At 39.9% G+C, this 14,189-nt stretch overlaps 1 protein-coding gene and 1 long non-coding RNA gene across 10 annotated transcripts in view; one reads left to right on the top strand and one right to left on the bottom strand.

Moving 5' to 3' along the window:
* The window catches only part of EYA2 (EYA transcriptional coactivator and phosphatase 2), a 210,011-nt gene that overhangs the window by 113,427 nt on the left and 82,395 nt on the right, over positions 1 to 14,189 (bottom strand). For 6 of the 9 annotated variants that reach the window (XM_053247346.1, XM_053247336.1, XM_053247340.1 and 3 more), the window contains one exon: positions 3,690 to 3,738. In XM_053247346.1, the coding sequence (XP_053103321.1) occupies positions 3,690 to 3,738 (49 nt within the window). Of the gene's footprint in view, positions 1 to 1,980; positions 2,201 to 3,593; positions 3,739 to 12,754; positions 12,877 to 14,189 lie in introns of those variants that run through there. The other 3 variants (XM_053247342.1, XM_053247343.1, XM_053247344.1) reach the window with 3 other exon arrangements.
* LOC128323713 (uncharacterized) overlaps positions 1 to 14,189 on the top strand; it is a 30,157-nt gene that overhangs the window by 3,327 nt on the left and 12,641 nt on the right. The gene's annotated exons all lie outside the window — the stretch shown is intronic.

Consider the following 14,189-nt stretch of genomic DNA (forward strand, 5'->3'; position numbering starts at 1 on the left):
TTTCCTTGTTGGCATTTTTCGTATATTTTTTTCGGTTAAGCGACGTTTCTTCCTGTAACTTCACTGCGGGGGTGCAGAGAATGATTGATGGTCATTATTTTCCCGGTCTTACGATCTAGCGTCTCTAGCTTTGCCTGGGTCCAGTCTATTATTCCTGCACTGTATCTGATAATAGGTATAGCCCATGTGTTTATGGCTTGTATGGTGTCCCTGCCATTGAGTTTGGACTTTACGATTTTTCTAACTCTCCTGACGTATTCACTTTCAATTTTTCTTTTCACTTCAGTGTGTGCAATGTTATCAGCCTGGAGAATGCCCAAGTATTTGTAAGGTTCTTTCTCTTCCAGGTTCTTGATCTTGCTTTCATTGGGCAGTTCTGTTTTTGTTATTTTCCCGCTTTTCATTATTAATGCAGCACACTTGTCTAGTTCAAACTCCATTGCTATATCGCTACTGAATATACGGACAGTGTTTAGCAGTGATTTGATTTCTGACTGGGACTTTCCATACAACTTCAGATCTTCCATGTACAGCAGATGGTTGATTTTACTTTATGTTTTAGATGTTTGGTATCCGAGTCCTGTTTTGTTGAGTATTTGTGAAAGTGGGGTCATAGCGATTACAAACAACAGAGGGGATAGTGAGTCCCCTTGGAAAATGCCTCTTCTAATGCTAACCTGTCCAAGTGTCTCGCCATTGATTGTTAACTGTGTACTCCACATGCTCATTGCTTTTTTTATATAAATATCTGAATGTTTTTGCTGACACGTTTTTTCTAAACATTTTAGTATTCATGTATGAGGCAATGAGTCGAAGGCTTTCTTGTAGTCAATCCATGCAACAATTAGATTTGTTTTTCTTCTCTTGCAATTTTCTAAAATCATTTTGTCAATCAGCAGCTGGTCTTTTGTCCCTCTGGTGTTCGGGCAGTTTCCTTTCTGTTCAACTGGAAGCTGCTTATTAGTTAATAAATGTTGCATTACTTCATCTGCTATTATTCCAGTTAATAATTTGAACGTGGTTGGCAGGCAGGTTATCGGTCTATAATTACTTGGAACTGCACCTTTTGCTGGGTCTTTCATTATGATATTAGGTTTTTAAATTATTGTTATTGTTATTATTGTTGTTGTTTACATAGTCAGAGAGGTATTATTGACAGGTTTGGTTTATCCAGACATCGAGTTCTTTCCACAGACCTGGAATGGCTGAGTTTTATTTTCAATGTTGTTGCTGTTATTATTATAGATATCATCACAGAATATAGGCTGTTCCCAGTAAAGTTGCTTTTTGTAATTGGCTGATGGTGATTTCTGTGGCCCCTATGGTGTTGAGGTGCTCTTCAAGTTGTTTTGGAATTGCACCTAGGGCGCTGATTGCCACTGTGATTATTTTGGTCTTCTTCTGCCACAGCTCAATTTTTAGGTCTTTGTATTTTGTTATTTTTTCTTATTACTATTATCATTTAGATTTCTATACCAACCTTCCAAAAATGGCTCAGGGCGGTTATGATTTTACTGTTCTGGTACAGAAGTGGATTTTATATTGTTTCTCTTTTATTGTTGTTAATTATAGAAGTTATTGTAAGCCAACATGAGTCAATTGTGAGAATGGCGGGGTAAAAATTATAAAGACATCGTGCCAGACCACAGTTTGCACCATCTGTTTAGAAGCCAAACTGTGGTTTGAGTTTCCAGACATATAACAGACAAACCATGCCCTGAAGCTGCCTGTCTGCTTCCATTTTCTGACCATTCAGCTTTATGCATTTATAAGTTCATTTCCATGTCTATGATGCAGCAACCTCAGGAGGCAGCATGATGGCTGGAACTGTGTTGTTGAGAAATGGTGGTCAGATTCAGAAGAAACCAGGAGGTCCATTCACCTCTGTTTTTGCCAGCTGAACGTCTGAACACAGGGAACTATAATTAAAAGAAAAAATGGACCTGTGGTCCACCACCACCCCCGGCCGCCATTTGTTACCTTCCGGTTGTAGTGAATTACGGCGCTGATAACTACATTTCTACTGCGCCTCTGTTGTGTCTGATCCGGGAGTGCAGTTTGCCTTTGCCTCCAACTGGAGTTGAGGGAGGAAGGTCCTTACTCGCTCCAGCTGCTATTGGCTGTGTGGGCTGTTCTTCAGGAAAGAAGGGAGCCCTCACAGCCAGTTCCCCAACCTCTCTGAAGTCTCACGGCTGTAGGTCTGAACACAGAGGAGAGTGGGACAAGGGCAGATTGCAGAACTGCAGATCCACGGGACCCGTGGTTCCATATTTTATCTGAACCGGCCCTGTATATAACTATTTGAAACAACAATGGTTTGCCAATTCAGATATCCTGCCAAATTACAGTTAGGACAAATAACACCTAGCTAACTCACTACAAACCATGGTTGCCAGCCGAATCACAAACCATTGTTTGTCAATTCTGCAGATAGCATTTCAAATACAGTTAACTTTCCTTAACCATGGTTTAGTGTTCATTTGAACTGAGCCACTGTCTGAAGTTTACCCTTTCAAGTATTTTATTTTAGTCAATATGCAGTTGATTTCCAACTCAACAACAAATGGTACATTCCACAAACATAAACTAGAATTTAAAGTGTTCTTACAAAATTAATGTGGGCTACACTGTTTGATAGATTAAAATTATCATTAACTAATTAAAATCTTCTGTTTGATCAAAAAGGCTAACTGGACAGTAAATTTTTAACATATGGATTATTTTTAGTGTAATTACTTACAAGAACTATGGATGGCAGGTGTACATTCTAGGAGCGTTCCCTCTGTGTAAGAGGGATGGGAAATGCCATAGCTAAGATGGCACCTACTGTGATATGCAAGGATATTTTGTAAAAATAAAAGCTTTATTTGCACATTATATCCAATATGTAGTTTCCCAGACTATGGGAAACACCTATATCGAGAAGCAGCAATAAAGGAAGATGCTGAAAGGCATCCTCTCATACTGTGCGGGAGATGGCAATGGTAAACCCTTCCTGTATTCTACCAAAGACAACCACAGAGCTCTGTGGTCGCCAGGAGTCGATATCTACTCGACGGCACACTCATACAATCTGTGTTCAATGTACATAGGTACAAATCTGTATGCAGGTTCAGATATTCACACATTATGCTGAACACAGGTATGTTGAACATGTTAAGCCAGGCCTGCTCAATTTAGGACTCCCAGCTGTTTTTGGACTACAACTCCCATAATCCCCAGCCACAGTGGCCAATAATCAGGGCTATTCCCTGTAGGCCAACATCTACAGGAGGGCCAAACACCCTGTGTTATTCTGAACACTTCCTGTCCATGCCTTGCATTTCAGGGGACCTATGCACAAGTTCTCTTTTAAAATGACACAGTACAGTCATTCACACAAACTCATTTGCATACGTATAGACATCTGAATACAGGTACAACATATCTGGTTTTTTTCTTCTACATTGTTTTTTTAAAAATTAATTTGCTTGTTTATCCATCTATCATATTTATATACTGCCTAATATGTATATCTCTAGGCAGTGTACACAATCCAGATAAGAATATACAGTAATTTTATGAAAACTTATGTAGTTACAATCAACACATACATGATTTATTTACTAATATTCCTCTTATTCAGAGATAGTCCTAAAACAATACAATTCTTCTTCTCAGCCATCACAGATTTATTCAGGCTTCCTTACTTTGTAGCATAGAGATGAAGAGGATACTGAGGTGCAGCTTTAGTGTTGCCTACAAAACAAAATCAGCAAAATTAATATCAGCTAGAACAAGGCCAATTAGTCCATCACCAGCGAGTTACTCTCCATAACCTTTGTTTTGATTTGGGGTATAGAGCAAAAACCAATGACAATCATAAAGTAGCCCCATAATGTGCATGTTATTTTAATGTGGATAACACATGAATTGGAAGCAATAGTACTGTATGCACGAAGGACTTCAGATTCTATTCGCTCTGAAATGAAATTTTTAGATCTTTACAAGGGCTGTTTCACAACTGAGGGGAGACATTGACAGAGGTACAATGTATGCAGCATAAGGGCAAAAAGGTCAGGTTAACAAAAAGGCGCATCTCAAGGAATCTCAAGTCAGAATTAAAATAGTTAACAATTCAAAAAAACATGTGCTTGTTTTGTCAAAATGTTTGTTGTTTATTTGTTAAAGAAAACTAACCAGAATAAACTTAATACAATTTAAAAGCCTGTTTAGTGATGGTGGTGTTTAGTGATGGTGGAGGCTAGCACATCATGATAAAAATATCCTCCACAAAATTCATGGTTAATTGAACTAGAGCTGGTTCACCTCCTAATGACTTCAGAAGTATGTGCCTGCTTTGGTATTAAATCAAACAACTATGCCCCTGTGGGTCTGGTCAAATGGAGGATATTATTCATTATGTATTCTATAGCCCTTGGTATGCACCAATTAGAGATAAGACCTTAAAACAGATCATTAACAACTTTAGGGGTTCCATTATATTGATATTTCTTTTGTCACCCACCAGGTTGTTATGACCTGCGGTTACAATAAACTTACTAGATAATATGACGGTTACAATAATAAACTTACTAAATAATATGGCCAAATAATCATCCCATTTTGGGGGGGGTGAACATTAATCTGAATTTTTATTCAGAATAAATATAATAATCTATTATATATTTTGAATAATTTGTTTGAGCAAAATAAAGTCATACTTCCCGATGACCTACGAATATCAAATTATGCATGTACAATCATGACACGTAAGTTAGCTGAATGCACTGTTTTTTACACTGGAATATGCTGGGAGGAAATTTAAAGATTTTTATTTTATTTTAAAAAAGAAATTCTGAATGTAATCATCATATTTTAACTGTTATTGTTCTCAACAAATTTTTAACACTCAATAATCAGATCAACAGTTCCAAAGTGACATTATGCCAAAGCAGAAGATCTTCTTGGATTCAAATTTACTTTTATACAAATTTACTATATATGGTAATTATTCCATAAAGTGAAAAATGTTTGAAGTTGAAATCCTACACATTCCAAACTGTTCTTTTATTTCCTTTTTGCAAGCATATTAATACAAAATTCTATTACATGTATTTAGATTACACTTATAGGAAAGTTCAAGAAATTAAATATGGCTTTGCCTGGTCAATGACTGGCCTCACCTACTAGTTGCTTCACAATTTATAGTGGGTATCTTCCTTCTAAAAATGAAACCTAAATCTTAGTAGTGATGAATATATATTATGGTTATATCGGACAACAAGAATGCACTTTTACTAGAAAATGCTAATTGAACAGAATTGTTTAAAAGTGTGTTTGAAGCCTTCTCTGGGAAGAGGAGAAACAGACCTGAGAAGGTAACAAGCTTTTCTAAAATAGCAAACTTTTTCTTCTACAAACAAACAGGAGGAGGGGGAGATTGAGGGACTGGTATTTCTTTAGGGCATAAGTCCCAGTGTCTGCGTCTGGTTTTTGCCAGAGCTTGTTTTTGTGTCTGTGTTGCTTTCAGTTTTAGTTTCTTTCTTGCCTGGAGAGAGACAGTACGGGGAGCAAGCTAGGGCTAATCACACCTGGTGGGAAGGGCCACATTCCTGATGAGCCTATATGCCTCAGTTTGAACCCTACTCTCTACATATTTCTTGCACCAGGTAAGAAATTCAGCATATAGGTGCTTATTTGCCAATACCAGATGTTTCTGAGCCAAGATGGGTGAGCTAGAGTGCTTGGTTGCTAATGAAAACATAGATATAGTGGACACAATGGAAACATGGTGAAACAGTGAGAACCAGTGGGATACTGTTATTCCTGGATATAAACTCTATAGAAAGGACAGGGAGGGATGAATTGGGGGTGCAGTAGCACTGTATCTTAAAGTAGGGATAGAATCTAACAAGCTAGAAAACATAGGAAAACTGGAGTCCTCCACAGAAACTCTGTGGGTGACAATAGTGTGTCAAGTCAATTTCTACTTCTGGTGCCCACAGAGCCATGTGGTTTTCTTTTGGTAGAATATAGGAGGGGTTTACCATTGCCTCCTCCAATACAGTATGAGATGATGCCTTTCAACATCTTCCTATATCGCTGCTGCCTAATATAGTCTGGGAAACATACCAGCGGGGATTTGAACCAGCAACCATTTTCCTGCTGCGCCACTTAAGGTGACCCATGGGTGACAAGACAAGGCCTGAAAGGAAATGTGCTACTAGGGAGGTGCTATCAACCTCCTGACCAAAATGCTGATAGTGACTTGGAGTTATAGAAGGAAATCAGAGATGCATCCAAGAGAGACAGAGCTGTAATAATGGGTGACTTCAATTACCCACACACAGATTGGGTAAATTCACATTCAGGTAATGACAAAGAGGCCAAATTTCTTGATACAATGAATGACTGTTCCCTAAGACAGTTGGTCATGGAACCAACCAGAGAGAAGATGACCTTGGACTTAATCCTGAGTGGTGCCCAGGACCTGGTGAGAGATGTCAGTGTCATGGAACATTTAGGGAACAGGGACCATAGTGTGATCAAATTCAGCATACATGAAGGAGAAAATCACCAAGGAAATCAAACACAGACACGTTGAACTTCAGAAGAGGAAACGTCTCTAAAGAGGAGTTTGATGAAAAGAAAATTGAAAGGGAAAATCAGGCGAGTCACTTCGCTCCAGAATGCATGGAGTTTATTTAAAACCACAATAATAGAAGCACAGATGGAATGTATACCAAAAAGGAAGAAAGGTGCCACCAACTCCGGGAGCATGCCATCATGGTTAACAAGTCAAGGAAGCCATAAAGGGGGAAAAGACTTCCTTCAGAAATTGGAAGGTCTGCCCAAATGAAGAGAATAGAAAGGAAAACAAACTCTGGCAGAAGAAATGCAAGGTGACAATAAGAAATGCAAAAAGAGAGTTTGAGGAACATTTAGCTAAAAGCATCAAGGGGAATAACAAAAGCTTATTTAAAACACCAGAAGCAGGAAACCTGCCAGGAAGCCAGTTGTACCATTAGATGATAAGGGAATGAAATGGATTATTAAGGAGGATATGGAGATTGCAGAGAAGCTAAATGAGTTCTTTGCATCTGTTTTCACGGCAGAGGATACTGAGTGTATACATGGTCCCTGAACCAAACATCTCAGGGATAGAGGCTAAAGAACTGAATCAGATGGAGGTGAAGAGAGATGACATTCTAAACTGTCTGGAAAAATTAAAAATTAATGAATCGTCACGGCCAGATGGCATCCACCCAAGAGTCCTTAAAGAACTCAAATGTTAAATTATTAGCAATAATCAGATTCTGTACCAGAGGACTGGAAATTAGCCAATGTAACTCTAATTTTCAAAAAGGGATCCAGGGGGATCAGAGAAATTACAGGCCAGTTAGCTTAACACTGTTCTGGGCAAACTGATGGAAAGCATTCTCGAGGATAAAATTGTTAAGCATATAGAAGAACAGGCCTTGCTGAAGGAGAACCAGCATGGCTTATGCAAAGGTAAATCTTGCCTCACTAGCTTTTTGGAGTTCTTTGAGTCTGTCAACAGGCATGTTGATAAAGGTGATTATTATTATTTCGATTTCTATACTGCCCTTCCAAAAATGGCTCAGGGCGGTTTACACAGAGAAATAAAAAAATAAATAAATAAGATGGATCCCTGTTCCCAAAGGGCTCACAATCTAAAAAGGTGTTCCAGTTGATATAGTATACTTGTACTTTCAAAAAGCTTTTACAAAGTCATAGGATATGGGGATAGGTTCATGTATGGTTTGGTAACTGGCTGAAGGACAAAAAACAGAAGGTAGGTATAAATGCACAGTTCTCTAAATGGAGGAAGAAAGAAGTGGCGTCCCCTGGGGATCTGTACTGGGACCAGTGCTTTTAAATTTATTAATAGTGATCTAGAAGTTGGGTAAGCAGTGAGGTGGCCAAATCTGCTGGTGACACTAAACTATTTAGGGTAGTGAATTCCACAACAGATTGTGAGGAGCTCCAAAGGGATTTCTTCAAACTATGGGAGTGGGCAACAAAATGGCAAATGTGGTTCAGTGTTAGCAAGTGTAAAGTGATGCATATTGGGGCAAAAAACCCTAGCTTCACATATACACTGATGGGGTCTGAACTGTCAGTGACTGACTAGGAGAAAGATCTTGGGGTCATGGTGGACAGCTTGTTGTAAATGTCAACTCAATGTGTGGCAGCCTTTTTTTAAAAGGCCAACTCCAAGCTTGGAATGATTAGGACAGGGATTGAAAATAAAACTGCTAATATTATAATAACCTTACACAAATCTATGGTGCGGGCACATGTGGAGTACACTGTACAGATTTGGTCACCATATCTTAAGAAGAATATTGAAAATAATATTGCTAATATTATAATGCCCTTATACAAAACTATGTTGCAGCCACATCTGGAGTACTGTGTACAGTTCTGGTAACTGTACTTTAGAAAGGACATTACAGAACTGGAGAAGGTGCAAAAGAGGGCAACCAAGAAGATCAGGGGCCCAGAGCACCTTTCTTATGAGCAGGGTAGATTTGATTTAAATCAAATCGATGTAAATCATGATTTAAATCACTAGTCAGTAAGATTAGATTTAAATCATGTTTTTTTAACATAAAGACTCATTCTTGCTGGTATAATCTTAATATTTACAACCAGATGAAAGTTTCATTTTTGGTCCTCTTCTAGATAGAAAAATTGCCCAAAATAATCTTACAGAAACCTCTGGAAGGGCATGACACTGTGAATGGATTAATGGAATTCATTTACCAAAAAATTTAAACATTGCATATATACAGCCTCATGCTACATAATTAAAAACTAATCCTTATTTTCATGATGAATAACCTTTGGACTATAATGTATCTTAAATAGAAAACTATCTTTAGATAGATTTTCCCCCCCTCAGAAAGCATTTTATTTTAAAAATCCAATTTAAATTTTAAAAAATCCAATTTAAATAAAAAAATGTGATTTAAATATAAAAAATCCAAATGTTTTGATTTTTTTTTTAATCATTGATTTTTATCCACCCTGCTTATGAGGCAAGGTTACAAAACCTGGGGCATTTTTTTGTTTAGAAAAAAGATGACTGAGGGGATAGAGGTCTATAAAATCATGCATGCTGTAGAGAAAATTTTCACCCTCTCTCATTAACACTAGATCCAGGGGTCATCCCATGAAGCTGATTGCCAAGAAATTTAGGACCAACAAAAGGAACTACTTTTTCACACAATGCATAATTAACCTATGGAATTCTCTGCCACAAGATGTGGTGACAGCCAGTGTTTTCTCTAATTTTTTTCATCTGTGTGAAGAATGAATTTTGTTCTGGGCGGCAGTATCAAGGCAGTGTGCGCGCACATGCATTCAGAATGGGGCCTTCCTGATTCAACCTGAGCAGGATCTAAAATTAACTGAGTGGACATAAAAAAATGTGTGAGTGCACACCATGCACGTGCGCACACCTTAGAAGGAACACAGGTGACAGCCAACAGCCTGGATGGCTTTAAGAAGGGTTTAGATAAATTCATGGAGGACAGGTCTATCAATGGCTACTAGTCTGCGGGCTATAGACCAATCAGACTAAGAGGCAAGATGCCTCTAAATACCAGTTGTAGGTGAGCAACAGCAGGAGAGAGGACATGCCCTCAGCTCTTGCCTTTGGGCTTCCCAGAGGCATCTGGTGAGTCACTGTGTGAAATAGGATGCTGGACTAGATGGGCCTTGGGCCTGATCCAGCAGGGATGTGCTTATGTAATCTTCCTGATTAGTGATTTAAATTGTGATTTAAATCACTAAAATTGAGTCTTGCAGAAAAGTGATTTAAATCTAATCAACCCTGGAATTAATTCAGGTAACTTGGGCCTGATTGTTCTTTCAGGGTCTCTGGAGTATCTAGCAGGCTAAACTTCAGAATAATTTGACGATTTATGAGGTACTGCAGAACCACAGCACACAACTTCAACAACTACTTGTAGTTGTGGTTAGGAAGCCAACAGCACAATCCTATGCATACTGTACAATGTGGGCATCCTATGCACATTGTACATTGTACTCACCGAGTACAATGGAATTTACTTCTCCCAGGTAACTGTATATAGGATTGCAACCCAAACATCTTTGTAAGGACTGCATAAGCAAAAACCGTCTTTGGGTTTTAGCCTATAACACATATTGCCATCTTGATTGCCAACTTTATACTGCAACAAATAGGCTAAAAACTGGGACTGGGGAAGAGGCTCGTATATTTCTGTATAATGTATATATTTCCATCACGAGCAACAATGCAACTCAGTATGCCAGACTAACTAGCAACTCAGGCTACTTCATGCAGTAGCATGAAGGACAACATTCATACAAACAATCAATTAAGGCCAGAAATGAAACTTTGCATTTCTACGTGTAAACATTCTCTCCAGCTGTGAAAGGGTGAAAGAACCCAGATTTTCATCAGACAGGGACATTTCCAGCCCTTTTTATGAGGTATACAATATAACACATGGCCAAACACAGCATGTGCTGCAACTTCTTGCATATATTCAGGGAAATAGGACTCTGCTGCTGCTAATTTAATTTGCTGTTTAGCATTCAGTTACTACTGAGCAAGAGACAATCATAGAGTTACCCAAATTTGCCCCCATCACCACAAGAGGATTATCCTCATTAGGAAGTCATCTAAAATGAGAGAACTTTAGTTTATTCAGCAATTCATAAGATAGTGAATTAAACATCTCAGGCATGTTTTATTTAATGAAATATGCAAATACATTGAAAATCAAATATAAGGAAAGAATCCTATGGGCTCACATAATATTGTTATTCTGTAAACCCTGCAAAAACATTTCCAAAATATTCTGCACGTGTTTTTACAGATGATATATTTCTATATACATTGCTGGTTCTCCCTTGGAAATGATCCTCTAAAATAATGTTGCTTGCCTTTGATGTTTTATTGCCTTTGAAAATCAAAATTTAGCCCCATGGTTCTAAGTTGTCTGCTTTCAGTTGATCTTTCCTTTTCCCCTGTAAGAGCAAAGAACATGGATCCACAGACAAGTATAGTCCTATTCAGACATTATGCTGTATGTGCATTCAGGTATCTGTATACACGTACATGGTGTTTTTGTGAATGACAGTATATACTTTCATTTTAAAAGTGAACCTGTGCACTGGTCCTTCAAATACATGGTACAGATAGGAAGTGTACTACTGTATGTAAACTGAATGTAACAAACTGTATATATAGAGAGAGTTGTACATGTATACTGTACCAAGATTGTACACACATTGAACATAATGTGTGAATAGGGCTTGTCTAGTAATATATTTACTAACATTTTACACCTTTCTCTTACAAATCTGATCCTGCTGATACCAATTGTAGTAAATTGGGAACAGAAAGAATTGCTCCGTTCAGAAACAACAGTCAATCTATATTTGGGCAGTATGAAAAGCTTTGGCTTTATACTCTCCTTGGTCACTAATCATGAACTCCTATCCCCTCTCTGCCTGGTTTGAGCAAGCTAAATTTTGCCATGACACCCTGATCAGGCAAACTAGGGTTACTGCAAACCATGCTTTGCTTCCAATCCAGAACTGAAAATCACAGTTTGAACTGGGTTTCCAATTCTGCCTTGGAGGCAATCAGTGGTTTACCAAATACTGACATCATAGCAAGATGTGGTTTCCTCAAACCAGGAATGGAGGGATCAGAGTGCATTAACCCTACACTTGTTCATGATAGTGAAATCATGGTTAAGGGGTCACGCCAAAACTAGGCCAGAGTCTACCCACTCCACACTCAGTATAACCATTCTTCTCCTCTGTCTCAGGCATTAAAAAACCTACCATATACGAAACTATATTATTTATTTAATCAGACAATTGAGTGCATATTCCCTGAGCCATTTTTGGAAGGGTGGTATAGAAAATGAATGAATGAATGAATGAATAAAATATTCTACTACTCAATTATGACCCCTCAGGCCTGTAGATATGCTTCAGTTCCATGGGATCACAGAGAAAACGCAGAATGTTTGAGTGTGAGCAATCACGCACATGTCACATGAGGCAATGTGAATGAGAGGGAGAGCGGAGTAGCAGCAGGGCTGCATAGCACTGAGGCCCACACTCTGTGGCCCGGACTGGCATCACTAGACAACACAAGACAAAGAGGGGCTCTCTCTCTCTGTGCTTCCCGTGCAGATTGGGGCTGCCGCTCCCTCCCCCACACCTGACGATCAGCTGTTTGGCGGGTGGGCAGGGCTTGTGGAGGCTTCTCTAATCTCTTCTGTCTGCCTCGGTGAAGCTCTCCAGAATGGGAGAGCTCTCATGCCTGCCACATGAGTATGGAGAGGAAAGGATGGAAGCAGAGAGCCAGCGCTGGTCACAGATATATCAGTGCGTTGTGCGGCGTGCCCTCTGTCCTGTCTGCCACGGCCTCCTCGGAGAACTCTATGCCTGCCTCAACAGAAAGCATGGGGCTTGTGTGAGTTATCACTCACCCTTTCCGTATTTCCAGATTGGTTTGGCATCGGGCACAGATGTAGGGAAGGGTGGGTGGGGGCACCATATATTTAATTTGAAACATATTGCTCAGTCTGTTTAATTTTAATAAATGTTTGGTTTTTTTCATTTGAAAAGAGTCTAACACGAGGCTTATTTAATGGCAGAAAATGACAAAAGTCTCTAGAACTGTACCCCCACCTGCCCCCCAACCATAATTCCACCCATATGTGGAGAAATTTACCTTTTGCCTTCATAAAAAACGTGGCACGCTTGCTTGTCACCTGGGCTGTCCAGGCCCAGCCCAGGCTTGCCACAGCCGCCATGGCCTTCATAGCCATCCGGCCTGGCTGCTCTTGGCCCTCAGCCCCCTGCAACCGCACACACAAGAGGAGATCGGGTAAGCAGGCTACAGGCTAGCTGCAGCTGCCTCAGCGTTTTGCACTCGGCCCCAGCACAGATCAGCCCAGCGATGCACACTCCCCAGCCCCCTGTGGGACATTTGCCCTCCCCGGTTTGGAGGACCAGACTTCCCCTGGACATCCAGTCCAAAGGATGCCTTTGTCCCGAGTAGCATTATCATCTTAAACTCTTTAAGAGTTAGTGCTCATAGGCTCTATAACTGAACTCAATCTAGCTTCTATCTCACCATTCCACCAAAGAGCAGGTACATAAACATATGACACCACCATCTACTAAGACATACCATGGGGACCTCTGTCCCCATGTTTTCTGGTCAACCTAGCACAAATTGTAGCTTCCCTCCTGGGTCAAGACTGCAGCTGCAGAGGATGGGGGTGGGATTCCAATTGGGACCAGACTGGTGGCAAAGGGTTAAATATCCCCTTCTTCCCCACACTTTGATCCCAATTCCCTTACCTGTTGCAGCTGCTACTTAGGAAATAAAAACCAAAGGCCAACGACCAATGTTCCCTATAAGGCATGTGCCTGCACACACACATTTTTTAATGTCCGCTCAGTTAATTTTAGATCTCATTTAGGTTGAATCAGGAAGGCCCCACTCTGAATGCATGTGTGCCCACACTGCCTTGAAACTGCCGCCCAGAACACAACTCATTTCACACAGAGATGGAAAAAAAATTGGAGAGAACACTGCCAATGACATGCTTAACGTAACATGGAGTCTGGCCTGGAGACCTTGGAAAACTCCGGTTAAGTTGTAAGACAGCATACACACAGGATCATCCTGTTATAGTCATTCCATACATCTGCTGAGCTTACAGGTTACTATTATTTTATTGAAATCTGTATATTGGAAGGGTGGTATACAGATTTTAATATAATACTAATACTACTACTACTAATAATAATAATAATGCCCCCAGTGAGGCACTACCTTGGCGTGGTTGTGGGGCTTGCGTGCTCTGAGGAAGGTGAGAGCTATGCCAGAGGTCCAACCATACTGGACAGGTCTCACCAGAGGAGCCAGACAAAGAGTGCCTCTCCCATCAACAATATGGTGAGACATAACTTTAATAAATCTATACCAGATCGGTCGTTGCCCGGGTCAACAAGGACCGTGCCAGGTGCTGGAGTCCCTGGACATCTGGTGGGAAGTGGGCAACAGGACTCAGGATCATCAGTTGAGCAACCAGGGCTGAAGACAGCAAAGTTACTGGAAGAAACGTCGCTTAACCGAAAAAATATACGAAAAATGC

The sequence above is a fragment of the Hemicordylus capensis genome, chromosome 4 (genome assembly GCF_027244095.1).
Source record: "Hemicordylus capensis ecotype Gifberg chromosome 4, rHemCap1.1.pri, whole genome shotgun sequence".
NCBI lineage: Eukaryota > Metazoa > Chordata > Lepidosauria > Squamata > Cordylidae > Hemicordylus > Hemicordylus capensis.